The sequence below is a fragment of the Xyrauchen texanus genome, chromosome 28 (assembly GCF_025860055.1).
Source record: "Xyrauchen texanus isolate HMW12.3.18 chromosome 28, RBS_HiC_50CHRs, whole genome shotgun sequence".
NCBI classification, from domain to species: Eukaryota; Metazoa; Chordata; class Actinopteri; order Cypriniformes; family Catostomidae; genus Xyrauchen; species Xyrauchen texanus.
This window is the reverse complement of record NC_068303.1, coordinates 39688458-39704349: the sequence shown is the minus strand read 5'-3', so window position 1 is coordinate 39704349 and position 15892 is coordinate 39688458. Positions and strand designations below refer to the sequence as shown.

The following is a 15892-nucleotide window of genomic DNA, read 5'->3' as shown; positions in this document are numbered from 1 at the left end:
ACCACTGTTTGCATAACCGAGTTTACATTCCCCCAGTGCTAACGCTAAGGAAGTGCTCTGTGAACTGTATGGGGCTATGAGCTGAACTGCAGAACGCTCACCCCGACGGACTGTTTATTGTCGCCGGAGATTTCAACCATGCAAATCTCAAGACAGTGCTCCCTAAATTCCATCAGTATGTGGACTTTGCAACGAGAGGGGCTAACGGCTTGATCTTGTTTACACAAACATCCCAGGCGCTGCACGGGCGGAGCCCCGCCCCCACCTCGGCTACTCAGACCACATCTCTGTTATGTTAATTCCAGCATACAGACTGCTCGTCAGACGCACAAAACCGCTTCAGAAGCAGGTGAAAACCTGGCCAGCAGGAGCCATCTCTGCTCTTCAGGACTGTTTTGAGTGTACTGACTGGCACATGTTCAGGGAGGCTGCAACATATGGCGATTCTACCAACTTGGAGGAATACACAGCATCAGTGACCAGCTACATCAGCAAGTGCATTGATGATGTCACTTTCTCCAAGACCATCACCACACGCTCCAACCAGAAGCCGTGGATGACTGCGGAGGTGCGACGCTGCTGAGGTCCCGAGACTCCGCCTTCAGAGCAGGCGATAAGGCAGCCCTAAGAACAGCTAGGGCCAAACTGTCACGGGCAATCAGAGAGGCAAAGCGCGCACACGCCCAGAGAATCCACAGTCACTTCCAGGACAGCGGTGACACGCGGCGCATGTGGCAGGGCATCCAGGCCATCACCAACTACAGGACAACATCAGTTGCCTGTGACAAAGATGCCTCCCTTCCAGATGCGCTGAACGACTTCTACGCTCGGTTTGATGTGCAGAACGACGTGATGGCGAGGAAGTCCACCCCTCCTCCCAACGCACCAGGTGCTCTGTCTTACCACGGCAGATGTGAGGAAAACTCTACGTAGAGTCAACCCACGGAAGGCTGCTGGACCAGACAACATTCCTGGCAGAGTGCTCAGAGGATGTGCAGACCAGCTAACAGATGTTCTTACCGACATCTTCAACATCTCTCTGAGCAGCGCCGTTGTTCCAACGTGCTTCAAGGCCACCACCATCATCCCCATGCCAAAGAAGTCTTCAGTGTCCTACCTCAACGACTACTGTCCCGTCAGCACTTACACCCATCATCATGAAGTGCTTCGAGAGGCTCGTCATGAGGCAGATTAAGACCCAGCTGCCCCCTCACTAGACCCACTGCAGTTTGCTTATCGTTCAAACCGTTCAACGGATCGATGCCATCACCACAACCCTCCATCTGGCCCTCACCCACCTAGACAATAAGGACTCATACGTTCGAATGCTGTTCATAGATTTCAGCTCAGCATTCAACACAATCATTCCCCAGCACCTGATTGGAAAGCTGAACCTGCTGGGCCTGGACACCTCCCTCTGCAGCTGGATCCTGGACTTCCTGACTGGGAGACCTCAGTCAGTCCGGATCGGGAACAGCATCTCCACCACCACCACACTGAGCACTGGGGCCCCCAGGGCTGTGTGCTCAGTCCACTGCTGTTCACTCTGCTGACTCACGACTGTGCAGCAATGCACAGCTCGAATCACATCATCAAGTTCGCCGATGACACCGACCGTGGTGGGTCTCATCAGCAAGAACAACGAGTCAGCATACAGAGAGGAGGTGCAGCGGCTGACGAACTGGTGTAGAGCCAACAACCTGTCCCTGAATGTCGACAAAACAAAAGAGATGGTTGTTGACTTTAGGAGAGCACAAGGTGAACACACTCCGCTGAACATCGACGGCTCCTCTGTGGAGATCGTCAAAAGCACCAAATTCCTTGGTGTTCACTTGGCGGAGAACCTCACCTGGTCCCTCAACACCAGCTCTATCACCAAGAAAGCCCAGCAGCGTCTCTACTTTCTTCGAAGGCTGAGGAAAGCACATCTCCCAACCCCCATCCTCACTACATTCTATAGAGGGACTATTGAGAGCATCCTGAGCAGCTGCATCACTGCCTGGTTTGGGACTTGCACCGTTTCGGACCGCAAAGCCCTGCAGAGGATAGTGAGGACAGCTGAGAAGATCATTGGGGTCTCTCTTCCCTCCATCAAAGACATGTACAAAAAACACTGTATCCATAAAGCAACCAGCATTGTGGATGACCCCACACACCCCTCACACAAACTCTTTACCCTCCTCCCGTCTGGCAAGAGGTACCGAAGCATTTGGGCCCTCACGGCCAGACTGTGTAACAGCTTCTTCCCCAAGCCATCAGACTCCTCAATACTCAGAGACTGGTTTGACACACACGTGTCCTGAGTTGCACTTTAATTACTGTCACTTTATAACTATCTGCTACCTCAATAACTGCTATGTGCATAGAACACTATCTCATAGTATGTTATGTTTACATTTTAGAAACTGTCATCTTTTTGCACTACTGAGTACTGGTCGGCGCTGCACTGTCTATTGTCCTGTTCATTGTCAGTAATTTGTTGTACTGTCCTGTACTTTTTGCACATGTTTGCACGTGCACTTTATATAGGTATATATAGGTAGTTTATATAGGTATTTTATTTCGTTGTGTAGTCTCATGTGGTCCTATGTTGGTCCTTTGTTGTTTTTATGTAGCACCATGGTCCTGGAGGAACGTTGTCTCCTTTTGCTGTGTACCGTACTAACTGTATATGGTTGAAACGACAATAAAAACCACTTGACTTGACTTGACTTGAAAGGTCTTATCTTCCTGATATTGTAAAGTATAAATCTACATGATCTTGCAGTCTTTGAGATGTGGTCTATGAAATTTTGCATGCATACACCCACAGATAGCTCAAACGTGCTCACTTGTGCTTTGCGCTGGCACGAAAATTGCATGGTCATTGCATGTAGCCCTTAGAGCAGTCACAAAAATAGAGCCCTATATCATAATTCTTCATATTTTCATTAAATGCGTTGGATGAGAGAGATTACCTCAAACTTCTAGCCTCTTTTGTACTTTCAACGTATAATACTTTTATACTTAGTCAAACAGCAACAGTATGAACAGTTTAAATCAGTGGTTCTCAACTGGTTTTGCTTCAGGATTTTAAATTGGAAATCAAATGGTGCCCCATCAGTTTTCCAGAATTGTTTATTTGAAAAAAATATGTATTGTTAAAGTCATACACTGAAACATTTTCATGAATTGCATATTATATTATGAACATTGACAAATTTGTAAATGGATAAACAAAAGCAGAAGTTTGAAACACCGGGCCAAATATTGTATTAGTATTAGTCATATTACAAAGTAACAAATGAGTTGACCAAAATACCATTCAGAAGTTCAATTGGACAGTCTTTTATCGCCAAGTGTTTTCTCCTCGGTTCTCCTTAAAACTTGATAAGACTGTTTATTTTGAAGGGCTGTTGATTTAAGACATTAATTATATAAAAAATGACACAAAAATAAATGTAACCCAATAAATTATGCCCCGGACCGTAATAAGGATTTGTCCTACTAGTTTAAAGTATCACCTTCATGTTTTTGTGAGTCCCAGTCAGCAGGGGGCAATAAGTGCAACTCCAGCAGTACAAACAACTAAACACACTTAAGGCTGATTTATATTTCTGCCGAAATATTACCTGTATGCTGGTTTATATTTACAGTTCTGCATTACTTACTGCATCACCAAAATGCTAACTATATGATTCAGAATAAACAAAAGCAATGCAAGCCATGTCATTTTTGGAGTAGAAAACAAATGAGGAAATTACTGCTTGCTTGTTCATGAGTCTCTTATATTAAAAAACATACATCTTTTGGCATTCTTTTGATGTTCCATGCTGAAAAAGAACTCTCCAGAATAAAACAAAGTGTGTGTCGTTTTAAAAACGTTACAATGCATATAGGCAATATAACCAACTCTTAACAGGTGCTTTTTATTTTCCTGACAAATAAGAAGTGTCCCATTGTGAAAGATGATTATGAACTGTACACAATACTGTGAACATATGGTCAAATCATTGTCCAGATCAGAAAGTTTGTGAGTAGAATACAAAACATATTATTTCACTCACATATAAAATGAATATCAAGTGAAGGCCCGGAGAAAATAGCTTTTAGAATTTATAATCTGTAAACATATCTTTTGTTGCATTTTGCTTGTAACTTCATGAAACACAAACAGAACATAAAAACAGCAAATGCTCCGGATTGAGACAACTGCTTGAATGGTCCCGAGTCCAAATACAATTTGATTTATAGCATAGATATTAAAATAATCTAGGATAAAATGTGACGCTGCCTCAGAATTCCTTGTTATCATCCTGGGAGTGGGGGCAGTCTCTAGTTACAAAGTGGACCAATCACTGCTGTTGTGGTCTGCGTCAACGCGATGTGCAGTTCTAATTTGGAAGTGGTGCGCGTCAGACTATGCTGTAACCGCCGTAGCTACGCATAGCCCACGCCGTATGTTTGACGCAGAAGTATAAATCGTCCTTTACTTAAGATGAGAACGCGTTCTTGCATTCAAACACAGCTGGATGAAGCACATCTCACATAGCAGGGGTCTCGAGACGTGTTTTTGAAAATTTGTTTTTTGTTTAATACGTTTAACTTGACCCAGCCTCATAAACACGCTGTATTTATGACGAGATGCAGCCAAAGTTAGATGCCTCAAAAGCATTCTTTTAACACAGGTTTACATGGACACACACTTAGAAAAGCCCGTATAATAATTCTACCTCGGACTGATTGATAAATTCAGTTGCAAAATGAATTGCTTTTAACTGTAGGCCAATGATTGGCTTATGTACAATAATATGAAAATAAACTATATGTTGCCTTCTGAAGACAATTTTTGTTTTGTCTAATCAATGCTTTACCAATCTGCCACAATAACGTAATGTTTTTTTTTAATTGTTATATTTATCCTTATTTAAATATGATTATTTATAATTAATTATATATTTAATAATTTTTATTCGGTGGACTTTCTTGAACAATTGGTTTGATTTAGATTATTTAAGGGATTTTTCTTTACCTCAACAGATGTTTGTAGTTACTAATTTAAATGAAGTTCTGCTCTTTATGTAGTAAAAAAAACATTGTAATCTTCAGGAATTGCTCAGATGTTCAAGCAGTGTAATGTTCATACAGCAGTGTGCGGCTCACACATTTACAGTGCATCTCTCTGCTGTTGTTACACCTCACATTGTTTTCTCCCCTGCTCTGTCCCTGTCAGTGCTGGAGCCGGCCGGACAGGATGTTACATCGTGATTGACATCATGTTGGACATGGCGGAGAGAGAGGGTGTGGTGGACATCTATAACTGCGTCAAAGCTCTGCGCTCCAGACGAATCAACATGGTGCAGACCGAGGTATGTGGCCGTCTGAAACCGCCAGACATGTTAATGTGTTTTAAACATGTTACTTCACCCTATTCATTTAATGAGTAAAGTTGTCATAAAAGTCTTCAGGATAACAACAATGATAGTACACCACAGTACAAGTCAAAGTTTGGACACACACTAACTAATTAGTTGACATATTTTAGAATAGTTGTGTATGTAGTGTATTATTCTATCTTCTTCAAAGTAGCCCGTCTATGTCTGCAAACTCTGTTCATTCTCTTCAGAATCATCATGAGGAGCTTCATCCTCAGATACAAAGGAAAAATATTTGCTTACAAAACTAATTTGAAGGATTTCAGCATTTAGATTAAAAGGTTTTAAGATCATGAGAAACGTTCAATGAAGCGTGTTCAACCTTTTGACACGCATATATGTATAAATTACACACACAATGACACGGTTTCTCTCTGTCTCTCAGGAACAGTACATTTTCATCCACGATGCCATTCTGGAGGCGTGTTTGTGCGGCGAGACGGCCATTCCCATTTGCGAGTTCAAAGCCGCGTACTACGACATGATCCGTATCGACTCTCAGAGCAACTCCTCTCACCTCAAAGATGAATTCCAGGTAAACAATGCTACTTCTTATTATGCTGCAAAAATCATTCTCTCTATCAGTAGTTTTGTCTTGTACTCCAGTAAAAATATCTAAACAAACTTAACTAGATGCATAATTAAAAAGCAAACTGGCAAGATAATCAATCTTGCTTTAGATAATAAATCTTAATTCAATTACTGTATATTATTTTAATTGTAATTATTATTATTAAATTAATTTTTTTTTCTCATAATAATAATTATTATTATTATAATTTCTTATAGGGCTGTGAATCGTTTAAACTTTTTAAACTAACTAATCACACAATTATCTGTGATTAATCATGATTGATAATGGTACATTAAAATAAACATTAAAATATAATCATAAAAATATATAATATATATATATATATATATATATATATATATATATATATATATATATATATATATATATATATATATATATATCATAGAAATTGGTTAGTCATCATTTATTTTAATTATTTAAATATGTATACGATTAAATGTTTAGTTTTTGCAGATATAAAAATATTGCATTTTTGACAAGTACTGTATATGTCTAAATGCCATAAAATCAGTGGACATGCTGAAATGAAAAGTTTGGCAAAATCTTCCAAAGTTTTCCAGTACACTTTTTTAAGGATTAAATGGGCAGATTCGGTTCATATCACGCTTTATTGGCAAGAGAAACTTTTGTACATTTCCAATACATTATTACAAACTATACATACAGATATATAAAAAAGTTTACAATCATAAAACTATTATTTTCTCTAAGTCTTGTTTTTGACACTGGTACAGATGATAGTGAGAGAGCGTTTACGGCAGCTTTCCCGTATCTCTCCCACACCTGGCTCACCGCTTGCATGTGAAGTCTCAGTTCTCCACACAGTAATCCTCTCCTGTGTTTATTATGGCCGGGACTTGCGTCGTGCGTATGAGCAAACTTAACCCTAAACCTCTGCCAATGTCCTGTCTTTTGATCATGAATGTGTCCTTTATTTCCTGCCCTGTCCAGACACTGAACTCTGTGACCCCTCAGCCCCAGCCTGAAGATTGCAGCATCGCTCTGCTTCCGCGGAATCATGACAAGAACCGTTTCATGGACAACCTCCCTCCAGACCGCTGCCTGCCTTTCCTCATCACCATAGATGGAGAGAGCAGTAACTACATCAATGCAGCGCTCATGGACGTAAGTATTCCTTCATGAAATCAGAGGCCTCCCACTCTAGTCCTCTGCCTCCTGTATGTTAGACACAGAAAGCTAGAGACAAATCCAGGTGGCGTGTCCTTTGTGTTGGATAGATGTAATCGTGTGCCACTTTTTAAACTCATTCTTGCTGCTCCATCACGAGCCGTGAGCCACATAGATTGGTGGTAGTTATATACCAATCATTGATGTATTTATTTGTCTTGAATACAGACAGAATTGAAATAATTTTTCAATATTCTGTAGCCCGGACAACATATAAATCTTCCTGATGGCTACATGTGGTCCTAAATGGAACTTTCTTTCATTTGGGTGTTCAGAAATAATAAAGTCCAAAATATCTTTAGTGATATTATTGGGAAGGGTGAGGTAAGTGTAACTGTGAATATTTTGCTTTGAACTTTTAATTTAGTCATTTATTAAAGGAAAAGGAAAAAAATAAATATATTACATTTTTGTCATTTACTCAGTCATGTATTTACCTTCTTATGTTAGAGATGTTAGGCAGAATGTCCAGGTGGGTCTTTTCCATACAACTAAAGTGAATGGGAACTGAGGTTGTCTAACACTCAAATGCGCATTCATCGGTCACAAGAAACAATGTTTTTTGACACGATTGACCCCAAACTAGGCACCTCATTCTAACTTGCCACCTCAAGATGCGACAAACACAATGCAACATATTTTTTATTTTTTTATTTCATTGAAAGCAAGTGCAGATTACATTTGAGAGCTGTGGCGAAGGAGAAGATTTACAGAGAACATTAACTTAAATGCATGCAGGCAAAACTGAACAAGTGCAGACAAATTAGAAGTGTCCCGTTTTGATAATTTATTAAAACTTTTATACTGTACTAACTGTTGTAATCAGTAAAAGTATCAAATTCATCAAATATCCATGCGTCATATGTTAGCCATACAAACACATTAGCTTTCCTAGATCAGATGACATCATTGGAAATGCTGTAGCGTCATGGAACGCAAAACAATTCAGATTGGGTTCAGATTGCTCCAACCAGTGGTGATAGTCCACCATATTTGGGCCGAGAGTCATATGATCAATCACTCTTATTGCATATGGCTGCCAGGAGATGGCGCCACGTGCAAGATAAATACTTAATGATGACACAAATGGCACAGAATGAAACCCATTTTGTAAAATCTCATTACTAAAATCATGTCTGCATGTTATGCAAACCTTTAGTTGTTGTTGTGTTTGCATGTGTAATTAGTTGTTATGTACAATTATTGTTTAATTTGTTTGGAGAGGCTTTTGAACACTATGATAAATTATTTATGTAATGCTATAACTTTTGATTGCTTTGTTGAATCAACACAAAAATTTACTCCGTTACAGTTGACATGATTGTGAGGTTTTCAGAGCCAACTTATTTACAACCAGATATATAATCAAATAAGGAAAAAAAGTACTTTTATATTTATTTATTATTTATTTTTCAGCAGTTTCTTAGGCTGAGAGACTCAGAATTTATCATAATCTATATAATTAAAAAAATTAATTGGGGGGTATGCCACAGAAACAGGAAGTCTTTAATAACTCATTCAGAGCTTAAAGGGTTAAATTAACGGACTATGGTCAGTGTGAACATTCTTTAGAATTTCTCTTTTTGTGTTCACGGAAGACAGAAAATCATAAAGGTTTGAAACAACATGAGGGTGATTAAATGATGATAGAATTTTCAGTGGCACAATTGTTTCAAAACCAATGTGAAAATGCAATGCAATTTGCTTAGTAAAGATTTTAATTTGCTGGGTATCAATCCATCCATCTTCTAGTGGTCTATTTGGTTGTGGCTGTTTGTGTATAATAAAGTGTATTAGCTTGTGTTAGCACTTATCATAATCATATAGCACACTGTCTTTCAGAGTGCACATTCTACATATATGAGAAATTGTTCATTCAGTAGTGTCTTTATGTAACTTCCACAAACCATATAGATCACAGCCGATGACCTTTGACCCTGGGAGATGGTGATATAACAGCCGTAATCAGCTAGAATATCAGAAACTCAAACAGTTTTAGAGGTTAATTTTAAATCGCTTCCCCGTACCCTTCACAAACTCTTGGAATTTTTTTAACCAAGCCGTCAGAAGAATATCAGGTAATTATTGATTCAGTTCTGCCTCTGTTAGACTGGATTTGTTTCGTGGCTTTAGTGGTATGTCAGCACTTTCCATTCAACCTCTCTATATTGGGTTTGTTACAGCATGCAATGAAAAATGAATGCAGTATCACATAGAAATATATACATTTATCACATTTGCACATATGAAAAGACAGACTCACACACGTGCACATACACACACGTTTCTATTATTTTATCATGTCCCAACTGGTCTATTTGGTCCTTGCATGATCATACACATTCAAACGTCATACATGTTCACATCATCCTGAGAAAGGTTGCATCTTTTTCTTGGTTGTGTGTGTCACAAATGAAAGTGCTCCTAGGAAATGCATTATGTTCTTTGTCCTGCAGAGCTACAGACAGCCGGCTGCATTCATTGTGACACAGCACCCATTACCCAACACAGTGAAGGACTTCTGGAGGCTGGTGTATGACTACGGCTGCACCTCCATCGTCATGCTGAATGAGATCGATCTGGCACAGGTGAGATGTGACAGCAGTTCCATTGTTTTCAAACCAGAGTAGCCTTTTAGTAATGTGCTACTTTTGGTGTGGCATGATGAAACAGTACATTATTGTTTTTAACTTAATTTAGCCTTGCAGCTGTAATAATTACGGCTGTCAATATATCACGATAATTTAGTGTGATCATTTTATATATATCTAAATAAAACAGTTAAAAAAATTATCGAAATGAATGATGTCTCCTGACCCGTATGTACATTTCATAATAAAAGTACTTATTTTTCTACTATCGGAGCAATTCAAGCTTTGATGTACATGTAACTTTGTGTTTTTAAGAGTCAGCAGGGGGCAGTCAGTGCGCCTCAACAAACCTCACACACAGCACAGAATGATAGCCGCTCACACAGGACGTGTTCTTGACAGCTGGACGAAACCAGCAGTCATTTTCATTTAGTTCAACTACTTTTAACTTGACACAGCATCCTCAAAAAGTGGTGTATATGACACTAAAAACAAGTGAGATGCTCCAAAAGTGTTCATCTGATGCAAATGTATATAAACCAACAATTACAAATATTTCAAATGGAACATAAGATGGTGTCTTGTAAAGGACAGATTGACAAACTCAACTGAAAAATAGTTATATACAGAGCCCTTATTACAGGGACAATCCCCCCAGAGCAACCTGGAGTTAAGTGCCTTGCTCAAGGACACAATGGTTTTGACTGTGGGGATTGAACCAGCAACCTTCTGATTACCAGTTCAGTGCTTTAGCCCACTACACCACCACCACCAATCTTAATCAATAAGATAGTTCAGATAGGTAATTTAAAAAAGCCGTTTCAAAATCAATATACCAATTTGAGTGTCCACACAGTCACCATCATGATATGTTTTGTCAGTTGATAATTTTTTTGTAAATATATATATATATATATATATATATATTTTTTTTTTTAACACAATTGTTTTTTTACATTTAGTTAAATGAGGCCGTTCTCAGATTTTGATTTAATGTTCTAGTTTTATTGGTAGTATTTAGTGTAAATTGATCTGTTTCCAAATAAATAGGCAAAAAAAAAAGATCTTATAGTTCTTGTCTCCTCTTCAGTTTTGGGTGTCGACTCCATCAGTGTTGGTGAAAATGGCGTGTGTGTGTGTGTGTGTGTGTGTGTGTTATTACTGAATAGTGTAAACTCTGTGTACAGGGTTGCCCTCAGTACTGGCCAGAGGAGGGGATGCTCAGATACGGCCCTGTACAGGTAGACTGCATATCCTGTTCCATGGACTGTGACGTCATTAGTCGTCTTTTCAGGATATGCAATCTGACCAGGGTGAGTTTGTCCACACTTTTCTGAAACACGTTGCCATTGGTTATTTTGGAAAAGCATCAACCCAGACACAGATCAAGCACATACAGAACATCTCTCGGGGTCATTAGTGTATTTGTTTATTTACTTGTGTTGTGTTTGTCCTAAGCCTCAGGAAGGTTACCTGATGGTCCGTCAGTTCCAGTACCTGGGATGGGTGGGACATAGGGAAGTCCCCGCCTCCAAGCGCTCCTTCCTCAAACTGATCCTCCAGGTTGACAAATGGCAGGAGGAATGCGAGGAAGGGGACGGACGGACGATAATACACTGCCTGTGAGTATAGATGTACAATGAACAACAATGATGGTGGTAACTTAGTGATTTGAGGACTAAAGGGCCGTACAGGTGAGCGTGTTCTTGCGCTAAACAACATAACGCAGAACGCAGTAGTCTCGAGATGCTTTTAAAAGTTCATGTTCTTTTTTTACCTGACACAATGTCAGAAATGTGGCACTCCTAAACGAGATGCTGAGAAAACAACCAGATGCTGCACAACGGTCAAAGAAACATGTTTACGTTGGAAAACAATGCAAAAAGAGTGCAGACGGACACAAAAACGAACTTGAATCATTTAAGAAGGCCCTCTAAGATGTTTAAGATATTGCAGACATTCCAGAATAATTAAATTATTTGACTTGAGTGATCTGGTACAATAAAAGAAAATCCAAACAGTCTTAGGTGCCCACAAACTGCCCAAAGATTGTTCATGTACCGTCTGATGCAGATTGCACCCAAAATTGCAGAAGCAGTGGAAAATGACTGCTCCAATCTGACTGGCTGGCTGGTATGCAACCTCTGGGAATCAAGGTGCACATTTTTTTAGACTGATAAAGAAAATCTGTGCACTCTGACTATCAGAAAGGCAACCATCAGATTGGAACTAGCGATTACAAACAGGTTTTACCATTTTTATGTGCAATATGCATCAGAGGCACAGTGAACCAGCATTCCATCCGAGGCTAAGATTTAATGTTTGGCTACACAAAAAGTATGTGTATGTGCTAATTGAGAAGGAACTTTATACAGTACATAAACTCTTACAGAAGTGTGTGAGGGTGAGGGGAGAGCTTCTGCCTGCCTTGCATACACACACACACACACACACACACATTTCTCATTTCTCATTTTCATCTCTGTCTCTGTAGAAATGGAGGAGGTCGCAGTGGCATGTTCTGTTCCATCAGTATCGTGTGTGAAATGATAAAGCGTCAGAATGTGGTGGACGTCTTTCATGCTGTGAAGAGTCTGAGGAACAGCAAGCCCAATATGGTGGACAGCCCGGTATGAACAGCACCTCTTATACATTAACATCTCCTGAACAAGCTGTTATGTTGGCAAAAAAGTTTTGTTCACATTTTGATATTTCATTATTAATGCAAAGGCTAATTTGAACCATCAAATACATTATGTCACCATTGTCTGCTGACCTAGCAATTTAGTTAAAAAAAAATCACTCCAAATCAAAAGTACATACATTATGTTTGAAGGCATATATTGCCTGTTCACTTTTATAGCAAATTCCTATGATAGTCTTTTAACAGACTTACAGAATTATAATATCAAGCACATTGAAATAAAACTTTTAATAAGCCTTTAATAAGTATATTTCTATTTAAATTCAATATGAAATGTCATTCGCAACCTACGTTGCAAAATTATGTTAGTGTTCCATTTTTTGAGGGTTTATAAAGGGGTTCATTAATGGCACATAATGTATTATAAATAATTTATATGCAGCTGTAACAACATGAATAAAAAGGTCAGTTTCATATCATTTCCAAAACGTTTTACATATGCTATAAATGCTTCATATATACACATATTCACACTTATAATAATCAAAAACATAAAATTCAATATATATAATTAGGGAATATATATATATATATATCCACTGTATATATATATAATGTACAGATTTCGCTGTTTCGGAAGGAAATTGGTACTAGAAATTGCCCAAAAAACTGAAGATGTCATACAAAGTTGTACACCTACAGTCTTCAAAGACAAAGAACAACTGGCTCTAACAAGGACAGAAAGAGATGTGGAAGACCAGATGCACAACTAAACAAGAGGATAAGTACATCAGAGACTCTAGTTTGAGAAATAGACGCCTCACGTGTCCTCAGCTGACAGCTTCATTGAATTCTACCCGCTCAACACCAGTTTCATGTACAACAGTAAAGAGAAGACTCAGGGCTGCAGGTCTTATGGGAAGAATTGCAAAGAAAAAGACACTTTTGAATCAGAAAATCTAAAAGAAAAGGTTTGATTGCGCAAAGAAACACAGACATTGGAAAAGAGTGTTATGGATCTTAACCCCATTGATCTTTTGTGGGATCAGATAGACTGTAAGGTGCGTGAGAAGTGCCCGACAAGACAGTCACATCTATGACAAGTGCTACAGGAAGTGTGGGATGAAATGTCACCTGAGTATCTAGACAAACTGACAGCTAGAATGTCAAGGGTCTGCAAAGCTGTCATTGCTGCACCTGGAGGATTTTTTGTAGTTTAAGAAATTCAGATAATTTTTTTCAAATTGTAATTCTTAACATTATTAATGTCCAGACTATACATTGTGATCAGATGAATGCCATTTTGGTGAATAAAAGTACCAATTTCTTTCCATAAGAGCAAAATCTGTACATTATTCCAAACATTTGGCCGCCAGTGTGTATATATATATATATATAGATCAATTATCTTCTATCTTCACTATATTGCATGAAAGGTACCATTTTTATTCATGTTGTTATAACCATATATTAATGATTTATAATGCACATGTAACTGAATTATTAGTCATTAACAAACCTCTTTATAAACCCTTACAAGGGCAACATTACTGTTGAATGAATGTGCACTGATGAATGATGCACAATATGACCAGAAACAAGTAGTTTGAAAGGAAATAAGGTCAATTGGAGGAAGTAAAAAAGAGAAAAGAGAGAGAGTTATTTAGGCTGAAAGAGAGAAATGCTTCATGAGGGGTTTATATTTCATGATAAACTATTGTGGCTTTGAACATCTCATCACTTCCGTTGCACAGTTTATACCTGCACTAAAAGACTAAGACTCTTTTAAGACAACAGTGCTTATGTAACATTATGTTGTTTGAAAGTAAGGCTCATTATTTCCATTTTTTTGCTTTGCAGGAGCAGTACCGTTTTTGCTACGATCTGGCCCTTGAGTATATCGAGACGTCATAATGCATTGCAGATATTGTATGGATTATGTCTGTGTCTGAGCAGCACACACTCAGCATTATGTTACATGCAAACTGGGTTTGAGCGCTGCGTAAATGTTTCCATTTGTAATTCCGCTATGTCGAGTTTTACAGGGTTCAAGTGCCGGCCACCTGGTCGAGATTTTTTTTTTTTACACATTGTTTTATTTTTCTAGTCTGAATGTGCAACCATTTAAACACAAAGGCCGAGCTGTTGCATGCTGAAAACGCTCTTTATATATATATATATATATATATATATATATATATATATATATATATATATATATATATTTTTTTTGTCTATCACTGTTCCTGTTAATAAACATAGTTATCAGTACTTGTTTAGATGGACATTGTTTTGAAAGAAGAAAATAACACGACTTTATCCATAGATCATGTGCTGGCATGTAACTTTGGCTCGAGATGTTTGCATTAAGCATTAATGTCTGGCTTATTATGTTTATTATTTCTTTTGTTTTGTAGCAGATGATGCCCATAAGCCAAAGACTTGTGTAAATATGTCTATAGGGTTGAAGCACATTGTTTGTATTTATTGTTTACTTGCATTTTTGAAAGCTCAAAACAATCATTATCATTCCTCGTTTAACCTAAATTTACCCTGTAAACACTCTTTGTAGAATTTAATGTATGAGATGGATTTAAGTAGTGTTTTTTTTTTTGTTGTTGTTGTATGCACATTGTATCTTCTTTTTTATTATTATTATTTGTAATATCTTCGTGTTAATGTGGTTTGTTTTACGTAACTGATTGTGAATGAAGAGATCTCCCAGAGAGAGTCTGGAGTAAAAGAAGAGCTCTATTTTTTCTGATGTTTTCACATTTGTATTGTGCTGAAAAAACCCACACATTTAATGAAGTGTACGCATTAAAAATATATACAGTATTAGATTCTAGTGCATTTAGGATCAAAGCCAATTTAAGAAGAATCTTGCAGCCAGTACTGATGCTGGAGCTGAATGGACATTTTTAGAAAAGAAAAAAAATCATCATGTGAAATAAGTTATGTATTTTTTGTCTGTAGTTGTTGGGTTTATGGCTGTAACACAATGTCAAATAGTCAAAATACTTTGAATAAAAAAAGATGTTAAAGAAAGGTTCCTCCAATTTTGAACTAATTTGAGACACGATGTTGTACTACATATTGATGAAAAAAATCACTATTGACTTCCTTTAACAACTATTTTGCACATTTTATAATTCATTAAAACTATGAAATGGAAATGGGAGTTATGCTCAATGTAGATTGCAGCTCTGCACACTCTGTTCATTCCCTCAAACATCTTCATGAGGTGCATACTGAGATGCTTCTTAAAAAGTATTAAAGGATTTCCCATCTATCCTGGGCACTTGAACTACAAGAATGTAGGCACAATTTATGCTTGTCTAAAAAAAAATAGAAAAGCACTAAGTATAATCATTTGCATCAAAAGTGTTTTAAAACCAAACATGTGTTTAGCTGTGTCCAAAAATGTAACTGTTAGCTACCTTATTTGTTATGCAAT

General features: G+C 38.0%; 1 protein-coding gene across 2 annotated transcripts in view; it reads left to right on the top strand.

Moving 5' to 3' along the window:
- Positions 1 to 14614, top strand: part of ptprk (protein tyrosine phosphatase receptor type K) — a 270960-nt gene extending 256346 nt beyond the window's left edge. For both annotated transcript variants that reach the window (XM_052095541.1, XM_052095542.1), the window contains 8 exons: positions 5213 to 5348; positions 5800 to 5949; positions 6964 to 7137; positions 9657 to 9788; positions 10979 to 11104; positions 11250 to 11413; positions 12286 to 12421; positions 14296 to 14614. In XM_052095541.1, coding sequence (XP_051951501.1) covers positions 5213 to 5348; positions 5800 to 5949; positions 6964 to 7137; positions 9657 to 9788; positions 10979 to 11104; positions 11250 to 11413; positions 12286 to 12421; positions 14296 to 14349 — 1072 coding nt within the window. In that variant the 3' untranslated portion in view covers positions 14350 to 14614. The remainder of the gene's footprint in view (positions 1 to 5212; positions 5349 to 5799; positions 5950 to 6963; positions 7138 to 9656; positions 9789 to 10978; positions 11105 to 11249; positions 11414 to 12285; positions 12422 to 14295) is intronic.
- Positions 14615 to 15892: the final 1278 nt, after the last annotated feature.